We start from the raw sequence: 11,693 nt of genomic DNA, 5'->3' as shown, positions 1-11,693 counted from the left end.
TTCTCTAATTGCTTTTTTAATGGGTTTTGTCTAAACAGTAAAGGAGCTAATTATATTTTGCTACAACATACTTTGCTATATGTTTACTAAGTAATTTAAACAATGTTACTTATTTTAAAATATTGACTAATAAAACTGGAGGACAATGTCCTCTCTGCCATTTTAGAGTCTGTCTTTAACAATTTGGGGATAAACTTGCTATGCTTTGAAAGATGCTTGAATGGTAACATTTTTTTTTTGGTCTGGTAGAACCATGTTCAGCAAGGACATATTTTCAAGCAAAATTTTTAAAACTATGCAAAGTAAAATAATTTACAAACAGACAAAGAAGTTTTTAAAGCTGTTATAATAAACTGAAGCTACTGTTTACTGTAAGAGGAATGCAGGCTGGGACGTATGCCAGTTTGAGCACAGTATCTTGCACGAAAACACTCTATGCATGCACCTATGCAGACTCTGGCACTTGCGTCTGGAGCGGTTAGACGGGGGAGTTAAGAGGCGTTTTAACGTTGGCCGAGTACAGACGTGTATACATAAATGTGGCCCATGCAGATCTGCAGAAACACGCATGTATGCTCGTTAGGAGGCATAACTTTTGCCCAAACATATGCTGCTGATTCAGAGGCATCTTGTGATGTGTACTGCTCTGCATATGGGCGGAGCCACACAATTTTTCTGTATTATTTGTATTTATTTATTTTTAGTTAAATTTAATCACAATTTGCAACCAACCCTGCATCAGCCCCTATGTGTATAATACCGAACATAAAAGCACGTTCTGTCACACGGATTATGCCTTAAATTATACGGTATGGCAAAAAGAAAATGTTTTATTGCTTTTAGCTGTCCAAGCCCAAACAAAACGTATTATCATTAAACAATGACTCATTAAGCAGGTGCTTCTGGAGATGACTCATGAAATAATATATTTACAGGATTATATAAAATTTGACATTCACATTTGTTTTGACAATGTCAACTTTTGCACTATACTGTTGATAGAGGAAACTTGATTCAAGATAAATTAGATGACGGGAATGTGTTGTCTGGATACTATTAAAAATACATTATAGCACTGGATAAACTCGTATACACACATTTGGCGCAGAAGCTTCATTCTAAATTACAGCTAGACCCACAGTTATTTCAGATTGCATCGAAGTATAACCTAATTTTTCACGTCAAGTTCTCAACTGCAGTCACAGCAACAATACAGTTACAAAAAGAAATTTGCGTGGACAGGTACCACTGCCATTAGTAGTGTCATTTAACTTGTCCGACTGTCAGTAGATTGAGCACTTTAGTAAGGAAAGCAGAGCTATCTTCTTCATGTGTTTGCATGACAGAATATGATGAGCTGGGACATCTCTCCACAATAACATGTTGCAATATGGCAAACAGTAATTGCAAATCCAACTAAACTATAATATTACACAAATTTTTTTATGAAAGATTGTACACAATTCAAAACTGTGAGAGGATTTATATAAAAATTGTGTAAACACACTTTTTCTAGCATGAGGTGTGGTTCAGAATAGTTAGTATACAAACATAATTTATAATGCTATTGTCTTTCCTGCTATAACAAGGCTAAACATATTTACGTCAATACTTTTGTCTCAGAAGTCAACGCCTGACTGTTGTTTTCTGCAATCAGTCTTTTACCAAACACCTCCTTGTATATATTTGCACGTGTCTCTGGAAGTGCCAATAAATTCTGTATATCCTTCATTTTGTCCAACAGAGGCTTCAACTCTCTTTGCAAAGCAGTCTGTGTGATGACATCTTTACATTTCCTGCCTGAAGGAAAGAATATAATTATTTTACACGGGACATATAGAAAATGTCTGCGAGAAAATGAGCTTTGTATAAGAAAAATCAAATATATACACACTAAGATTTTGGCCACACATTTGTATTAAAAAAAAGCTATTATACTTGTCAAAAAATATATATATTTTTTCATGAATAACGGTCATTGATAAAAGACTGCATAGTGTCACAATACATTAGAGAAACCAGTACAATAATACATAGTGAATATATTTTGTCTGAGCAGAATCCAGCATTGACATTAGCATAGCTTTTGAAGGGTTGACATTGTAGTAGTAATGTTGTAAGGACCCTCTGCTTGAAGTGACAAAGTCATGCATCTCCATTAAACAACAAGGATGAGGTGGCTTTGTCATCTGGTAAGGCCTCTTGGTTGGCCATTCATTGCCACTTATCAAGGCATAGACAAAAGGTTCCCATTCTTCTTCAACTACACAATTAATTTTTTGTAGTTCACCTCATGGGAATCTTGCAATGTCCCTTTTGGTTTGGCTTTTCTGCAAAGCAAACAAGTTTATCAAGAAATATCACTGAATGAATCAATCTCTGTAAATGTTGCCATAAAGGAATATTGTCCTCAGATGCCTACGTAAAATGCACCCAAGTAACAAATTAGGTGTCTCTTGAATTCAACTGTTCACTTTGAGATTACATTTAGTAGTAGAGACTGTAATCATTGTTTAATGCTATTTTCATTTTTCTCATTATTGCCAGGCTCCACTGAGATCCCATCAGTCTGTTTGGTTTTGGCCTGTGTTTCCTCTATATACTGCTGTACAGCCTTCAGTACTGCATTTTCCACCAGCCTTTTGCTTAAGCTCACCAGCTCTGCATCATCGGGTTCTCTTCCATTCTTATGACCTACACACCACAACAAAGAAAAGGGAGTTGCTAATAAGTTACTTATTTGAAAATATGAGTGAAACAAAAGACATGCACACACCTTACTTTTTTACATACACTAAATGCAATATTTGTGAGCTGCAAGCATTGTTAAAAATTATACTGAAACAGACCATTCTAGTATTTAGGAAGAACAAAGATATATTGTTATGTTACATTGATATTATAATGATCAATTCAGTAAAATAGTAGGTTAGATTTAGTAATGTAGTCAAATTATAAGTATAGTCTGAGTTATTCTAGTTTACTATAATGAATACAAATGTACATAATGGGCCACAAGGGCCTGGGGCTGATAATAATTAAGGGCCTATTATGAGAAGTGCTGTCTTTCCAAAGGTGTGGCCAATGATGGGTGGGCATGGCCAGTTGTGTGTGGGCGTGGCTAGCACCATGGAGGGCAAGGCTTGCACATCCCTCCAACCACCTACATCTCCCTACCATCTTCCCTTATATAAAGAGTACACCACTAACTGGTTCACACAGCATGTATATAAAGTGAAGAGTGGAAATATGTCCCAGTTGTCCCTCATGTCGGGACAAGCTCCTGGCTGATCAGAATAGTCCCCTAAAATCAGGACTATCTTGATGGAATTGTGACAGTCGAGAGGTAAATGTTCTTTTATTGACCATTGAAGAGAAGTAAACAAACAATGGTTGATTACTAAATAACGGAATAAAATTAATAAATATATATATATATATATATATATATATACAGCGTCGGACTGGGCCGCCGGTGGACCGGGAAATCCACCGGTAGGCCCTGATGGCAGATAGCTCCGCCCTCCTCCGTGGTGGGGCGGGGCTAAAAAAATGATTCTTGTGTCGGTGGGGGCCGGGAGCCAGGTGCCGCGCGGCGGGGTCAGCGTGGCAGTGGGTGGCTGGCCCCTCCTCAGGGACCAGTCACTTTCGCTAAACAGGAAGTAGCGTGCGTTCCACCAGCAAGCATGTGAGATGCAGCAATAAGGTAAGTGTGAATGAAAGATGGCCCTGCTATTTGTGTGAGAGACAGGGGAGGGGGGCCTGCTATTTGTGTGAGAGACAGGGGAGGGGGGCCTGCTATTTGTGTGAGAGACAGGGGAGGGGGGCCCTGCTATACTGTGTGAGAGACAGGGGACGGGGGTGCCCTGCTATTTGTGTGAGAGACAGGGGAGGGGGGCCTGCTATTTGTGTGGGAGACAGGGGAGGGGGGCCTGCTATACTGTGTGAGAGACAGGGGAGGGGGGCCCTGCTATACTGTGTGAGAGACAGGGGAGGGGGGGCCTGCTATACTGTGTGAGAGACAGGGGACGGGAGTGCCCTGCTATTTGTGTGAGAGACAGGGGAGGGGGGCCTGCTATACTGTGTGAGAGACAGGGGAGGGGGGGCCTGCTATACTGTGTGAGAGACAGGGGAGGGGGGCCTGCTATTTGTGTGAGTGACAGGGGAGGGGGGCCCTGCTATACTGTGTGAGAGACAGGGGAGGGGGGGCCTGCTATTTGTGTGAGTGACAGGGGAGGGGGGGCCTGCTATACTGTGTGAATGAAATGGGAGGGGGGGGCCACAATATGGTGTGAATGAAAGGAGTGTGGGCTGCTATAATGAGGGAATGTTTTTTTTAATATAATGTGTGATATGAGGGAAAGGAGTGGGGTTGCCTTAATAGTACATGGGTAGGAGATAGGCTATTAATTTAATGGTGGAGTTTAGGTGGGGGCTAATTATTTAATGGGAGCTATTTTATTTGTGGGGTGATGGTGGGGCAATTTAATTTATTTTGGTGGGCTATTTAATTTAAGAGTGGGGCCTATTAAATTAAGATGGGGTGACAGACCTTTAATTTAATCCTGGGGTGGTTTAGGTGCTATTGATTGAATGTGGGGCTGAGTTTGAGGAGCACGAGGTCTATTTATTAAATGTGAATATGAATTATTTAATGGCAGTGCCTGTTGTGGGAAATAGGTATATGTATTATATGTAAATGATATTCATTTATTGCTGGGGCTGTTTGGAGGGAGGGAAATAGGTTTATTTATTAAGTGAGAATACTCTATCTTTAATGTTGGGGCTGGAGGAAGGCCTAAGTATTAATTGTGGGTGCTATAGATTTTACGCCGGGGCTGGTTGGAATTTTCTAAATGTACCCATTTTTTTTTCAAAATAGGGCACCCAACATTCCGGGATCCAGACAAGTCGCAACTTAAGAAACCAGCAGCCACAGGTGGTGACAAGAACAGGTAGGACAGTCTGTCAAATGTTCTGATTCTAGTGGGACAATCCAGATTTTTGGTGACTGTTCTACCCAATCTAAGGGGGAGGTCAAGACTGTGTACTCTTTATATACACACTGCATTCTTTATATACTACACTATGATGCTAGCTGTCCTTCATGGGCTGACCACTCCCCCCTCTAGTGTCAGGCCACGCCTCTATGATGCTGGCCACACCCCCTCTGGTGGGCCCCTAGCTTTGCAGTCCCCCGGTGGGCCCTTCATGCCCCAGTCCGACACTGTATATATATATATATATATATATATATATATATACACAGTCTACGGTATGTATCTATATTGATCATAGTATATACCCTCCAGTCTGGTTAAAAAACAGAATGAAAAAAAAACAATAATAAAAATAAAGTAGCGATTCCTCCTGACTGGCCTGGGCCTATTTTTGTGGAGAGGCCTGGGGTTGCAGCCTCATCTGGTCCATTGTTATTCCGGCCCTGCCCCCACCAGACCAATTTTTTCCATTATCCAATGAACAATAGGTTTTTAATTGTGGTGGTAATAAGGTATAAAAAAAGACTGCAAAAACATGAAAGAGGGACATCTAACAGTAAAGGGACATGTCCTAACAGAACTCTATGAAAAAATGAAGTACAAATATGACTGTCTTTGTTTTAAGCAACAACAAGTTTGACTGTTGCTAAATATCTTTAACACATATATCCTCTATGCAAATATTATTACATTGTTTTATTTACATATAATATTGTGCAGGAAACAAATGAGTATAAAATAGCAACAAAAACTAAATCCAAAGACAGACCGACTCTAGCATTTAAAGTTTCCCTTTCTACTTATGGGAGAATCTAATGTTCATACGATAATAATCACAATAAGATTTTCCCAGTCTACAGGTCAATGATGTCTTTCTCTCAGTTTTTACTTTTCCTGATATACCCCAGGCAGTGACTCTGTTTGGCTGTGGTGCAAACACCTATTAATCTCCATTACATTATACACAGGCAACTCAAAAAATTATTTCACTTTTTAAACATAATCACATTATAACATTAATTAACAGACACTTGCATGCCTTATCATGGGGCTGCTGCTCAGTTTGAACCCATTTGCGTTCAAATTAGCAGATCTAAAATGTATTCACTAGAAAACGGCAATTACGTGCATATGCAAAGTTGGACAAATTGCTAGATGTGTGCAGCTCTGCACCAGCAGCATATGTGCCAAGATTACATCAGGTAGACTTGCACCCAATCGTTTAAACATTTATTTAGATAGCAAAATACACATTCACTATTAGATTAGAATCCAATAGAAAAAATATTTTGAATAGAGCAGCTATAACTTTCCTTTTCCTGTGCAAAAAAAAACCCAAACAAATCTTGCTAAAATATGCTAACAAAATCATATAATATATATGCATTAACAATGAAAAACATACCTATGAGCTTCAGTGGTGATTCCACAGTCAGCCAATCAGAAATGGTTAGCTAGTGCTGACGACCATCAACATCATAAGCATGTAGTTGCACCTAAACTCAAGTACCTGTCACAGGAGTATTTACCATTATTTTGTGTCTGCCAGTTTATATAGTAATGCACATTTGGCAACAATGCCACATGCTGTGATTAAATAGAGTTTAGTGATCACTAGGTCACAAAATGCTCTACATATGTTAAACAGATGTTATCAGCTCACACATCTCCATACAGCACACAGTTCCCACAGAGGGTATATGAAGCATCTTCAACACTTCAAGGACATTCCAAAGATATACAATCCCATAAATATGTATGAGCATTTTTGGGAAATCATTTTTCACGTTTCTCCAACAAATAAAAAGTTAGTAATGCTGGTATAAGTGTTTCATGTAAAATTGACAAGGGGGAGCACACTGGCTTGCAACAAATTCAAACTTTTATGTGTAGTGACACACAATTGTATCTTTAATGGCAATTTTAATTGGCAATCTAATAAATTATACACTAGACAAAAAATAAAGAAAAATTATAATACATAAACAATAAAAAAAAATGAGTGAGGCAAAAAAATAGTGAGCTTATATAGCTGCGTTAATGTAAGGTGTTGTATGAACAGACGCAATGGTTGTGGGGGCAATGCAGTATAACTCCAATCCACTGCGGTGAAGTTAAATACACTACTCTTAAGCTGGGTACACACTACAGAAATTTCGACCAACTTTTTATGCCGAGCGATTTTACATGCGATCGATGTTCTGATCGCTCGGTCCATGGACTGCATACACACTAGCCTTGTTTAGGACGATAAAGGGAAGATCATGTTGTCGTGAGCAATGACTGTAATTTCGTACTCACTGTTGTGGATCGATTGGAAGTTTATACACACTACACAGCGGAAACGAGATTGGAACGAAAATATTAAACGGTACGACCAACCAAATGAGGCAATAATCGTCCATTTGGGCAGACTTTCGACCATCGTGTCACTGCACACACTGCCCCGACTTTTGAACGAGCAGTCGCATGTTGGCTGTTTGAGCCGATTATTGGACGAAAACAGTGTAGTGTGTACCCAGCTTTACTCTACACTTTTTGATGGGCAAGCTGCCTGCATCCACTTCTTGTTGATCGCTGCACTTGACACGCAAATGGAACGCAGAAGTGATTGGTCCCACAGTGCCTAGCGTAATTTTTTGTGTCTAGTGTATAATTAGATTGTCAATTACACATAAAAGTTTGAATCTGTTGCAAGCCAGTGCGTTCCCCCTTGTTTATTTTATGTGAATATTTTGATAGGAGCAGCAGGCGAATATTTAAAGGGAACACTCACCTTTATACACTAATCATATGTGTTTTATGATTTATACATTCTAAAGCAGGCTTAAAACTAATTCTTGAAAAAGCAGCAAAGGAATCTAATGAAGGCTGATTACACTCAAAACGAAAATGTATTTTTTAGTGGAATTAGATTATGACTAAAAATTATTTTACTCGTCTGGGATATCAGGGAAATCAAGATATGGGCAAAATAAATCTTGTTCTGGGCTTGTCCTTATGGATTTGCCATAAGTGAAAAAAAATAAAATTAAAATGTCTCATTTCTACTGCTCTAGAGAACTCTCAAATGCCAATGGTTTCATATGATATTTATCTGATCCAGTTTAGCACCAGACCAGAAAGCACAACATATAGAATTAAGAATAACCAAGATGCGCAAACAATCTTTTACAATATAGTTTTTTTTCTTAATATTTTCTGTCTATCTTAGTCTTAACAAACGTGACATGTTTGCTAACCTTGGTTCCGATCCAAATCAGGCCAAACTGTGCATACAAAAGGATGAGTTGTCATGACATGTGGAGACGTGTCACATTCCTGGGGGCATGTCTAGCACTTCCGAAGTGCTAGACAGCCATCTCTAAAAAGATCTTTGTATTCTGCATGTAGCTCACTGTACATACGTATGAGTTGTACCATGCATTCTTGAATGTATAATTTAATAAAGGAGTCTCCACCACATAAGATAGGTGACTATTTCATGGATCTATCATTATTTCTATAAAAATGTCTTCCTTATGCTGCCCTTCAGCCTTTCTGTCTACAAGTTCCCCATGTATCCCCTTGTTTTAAAACATCCGTATCATGTATTTCTTTCACACTAATATTATGGAAATATCTGACATAATTAACTGATTATCCACATCAGAGAGTAATGTATTTATATACTCCTATAAATAACATCTTTATCTTTAAACAGTGTATTCTATTGCTTAAAATTAGTGAGTTCTTATGTCATCGCTGCAGTGTTCATTAGGAAAATTTGGGTACTATAAAGAATTGTGCACTGCTTAGTGTTATTGATAGTAAAAGTTATCTCTTAGACCTGTATAAAACTACCTGGCCTACACAATGTTTCAATATGATCATATAACTCCTCAGTTCAGTGGTTCCCAAACTTTTGCAGTTCACCCTTAGAGTCTCCATAATTTTTTCAAGGCACCCCTCCAAAATAATTATCAAGCAGTTTTACAAGCAGTCAAAAAAAACGTAATAAGTATTTAGGTCAAGACAGAGATACTTATTTAGTTGTATGCGAAAATAATACACATAAATCCAAGGGAAAATAATATTTTTATATATATTTTTTTCAATTATATTTCTGTCAAAGAATAATTTACAGCTAACTCACACTGTGCTGCCTCTGCATCTCCACATACTCTGTGCCTCCTCTACATCCACACACTCTGTGCTCCTCTGCATCCACACACTCTGTGCCCCTCTGCATCCACACACTCTGTGCCCCTCTGCATCCACACACTCTGTGCCCCTCTGCATCCACACACTCTGTGCCTCTCTGCGTCCACACACTCTGTGCCCCTCTGCATCCACACACTCTGTGCCCCTCTGCATCCACACACTCTGTGTCCCTCTGCATTAACACACTCTGTGTCCCTCTGCATTAACACAATCTGTGCCCCCTGCATCCACACACTCTGTGCCCCCTGCGTCCACACACTCTGTGCCCCCTGCGTCCACACACTCTGTGTCCCTTTGCATCCACACACTCTGTGCCTCTCTGCGTCCACACACTCTGTGCCTCTCTGCGTCCACACACTCTGTGTCCCTCTGCATCCGGATACTCTGCCCCCTCTGCATCGACACTCTGCCCCCTCTCACACTGTCCCCCTCCTCTGCCCTCTGTCACGCTGTCCCCCTCCTCTGCCCTCTGTCACGCTGTCCCCCTTCTCTGCCCTCTGTCACACTGGGCCCCTCCTCTGCCCTCTGCCATGCTGTCCTCCTCCTCTGCCCTCTGCCACGCTGTCCCCCTCCTCTGCCACAGGGGTGCCGCGGGCCAGCCAGAGAAAAAAAACGAACAAAACAAAAACGTACCAATCCGCGCGGTGCAGGGACCCAGCATCCGTCTCTCACGCAGCTTGTCACTGAAGCCAGTCAGAGGAAAAACCCAAAGAAAACAAAAACTTACCAAGCCTCGTGGCGCCGGGACCCAGCATCCTCCTCTCTCATGACAAGCTGCGTGGGAGAGGAGGATGCTGGGTCCCGGCGCTGCGAGGCTTAGTAAGTTTTTGTTTTGTTTGTTTTTTTCTCTGGCTGGCCCGCGGCACCCCTGTGACAGCGCCGTGGCACCCCTGGGAGCCGCGGCGCACACTTTGGGAACCGCTGCCTCAGTTACTTAAAAATATTCATAAACCTTACAACAGGGAGTGCATTATCCCATATATATGTTTTAATCTATAACAAAAAAGGTAACAGGGATCTAGATTGCTTTAATAATTTCTCTGAGCCAAATTTGCAGCTCATTTATCACGAAAAATACATCTGAGGACATATTTACTAAACTGCGGGTTTGAAAAAGTGGAGATGCTCAGCGACCTTCTAGTAAGACAGAAGGTCGCTGAGCATATTGGGGCACCCTGCCAGCCTTAGCACCTGAGTCCCTGCTGTGAACACAACAGGGATTATTAGGCTTCCAGGTATGAGGGAGCGCTTTAATGTGCACAATGGGGGAAAAGGCTGGAGATATCAGTGCCAGCTCTGATCCTATACCTGTTTACCTGCATTTTATATCTACAATGAAAAAATGGCTTGTAATTATCCAATTAGGAAAATCGTGAGATTCTGCTTCAAAAGTAGGAACCTTGGGTATAGGACATAGCAAGAATATTGAATTCTATTTAGTTCTGTGCAATACTCAATTATTTTTTATCTGATTCTCTGACTATTAGAAGAGGCTTATTGTCAACTGGATCCCTAGATAGCCTCCCTGCATTACTTTCTTATCACTGACAGAACTTCTGTTTCTTATTCTACATATTTTCCAATGAACAGAGCTGTGCTCTGCCACGACCATGCCTTCTTATTTCCTGGCCCCTTAATAGGATTATGAAATAGGATAAAGCTTGTGACAGTGTCCTGATAGTAGCAAATTATCTTTTAATGCATACTAACAGAGCAGATTCAAGTTTAAATAGATTTAAACCACTAAAGCATTAAAGGGTGAGTCTGAGTTTTGTAAAGGAAAAATGAAGAACTGTACCAAGGTTTTTGTATGCTACTCAGAAATTGCTTCAATATTCTGAACCCAATACATTTTGAGTAGTCGATAAGGAAAAAGGCATATGATGGAAGTGCCGTTCTCTCTATAACTAATCTGTAAACCCTAAACCTGCAGTGGGTGCTTTTGAACTAGATATGTATCAGAAATCAATTATACCCCATTCATACTGCACCAAAATCCCGGATTTTTCCCGGGGCGAGCTCAAACGACCCGGGTCTTGGTGCAGTATGAATGGTACAAGTCAAAAATCCCGGGTCTAAAAACCCGGGTCTTCAACCCGGGATTTATCGAGGGGTAATTCCCGGGTCGGACCCGGGTTGCCTGCACTATGAATGGTTGCACAGAAAACAAGATGATTGGCTGTCTGCCTGTCTCTGGAGGATTTAAAGCAGGAGAATACAAAGAATGTATATGAAAAGAAAGGCAGTTTACAGAAATTTTATTAATGGCTATTACATACATAAATATACCATTGGGTATACATGATTGGAGATATATAGAGAAGGCATACCATCACTATTGTACTTTTTTATATATATAAATCATGCTAATAGATAAGAGTATAATTCCCTTTAAAGGTTACTTGTCCTGATTAAAGTGCAGTGCTGTGTATTTATTTGGGTGTCTGATGTAGCTGATATCCCACATTACAGAAGTACAACGTCTGGGAA

The 11,693-nt window shown here is 40.3% G+C and overlaps 1 protein-coding gene across 3 annotated transcripts in view; it reads right to left on the bottom strand.

Annotated features, from left to right (window-relative positions):
• Positions 1-812: 812 nt before the first annotated feature.
• AKAP7 (A-kinase anchoring protein 7) overlaps positions 813-11,693 on the bottom strand; it is a 148,402-nt gene continuing 137,521 nt past the window's right edge. Inside the window, exon 8 of one of the 3 annotated variants that reach the window (XM_075203078.1) lies at positions 813-1,800. In XM_075203078.1, coding sequence (XP_075059179.1) covers positions 1,601-1,800 — 200 coding nt within the window. In that variant the 3' untranslated portion in view covers positions 813-1,600. Of the gene's footprint in view, positions 1,801-1,938; positions 2,695-11,693 lie in introns of those variants that run through there. The other 2 variants (XM_075203079.1, XM_075203080.1) reach the window with 2 other exon arrangements.

This window comes from Mixophyes fleayi, chromosome 3, assembly GCF_038048845.1.
Source record: "Mixophyes fleayi isolate aMixFle1 chromosome 3, aMixFle1.hap1, whole genome shotgun sequence".
Classification (NCBI taxonomy): domain Eukaryota; kingdom Metazoa; phylum Chordata; class Amphibia; order Anura; family Limnodynastidae; genus Mixophyes; species Mixophyes fleayi.
This window is presented reverse-complemented; position numbering and strand designations above follow the sequence as displayed.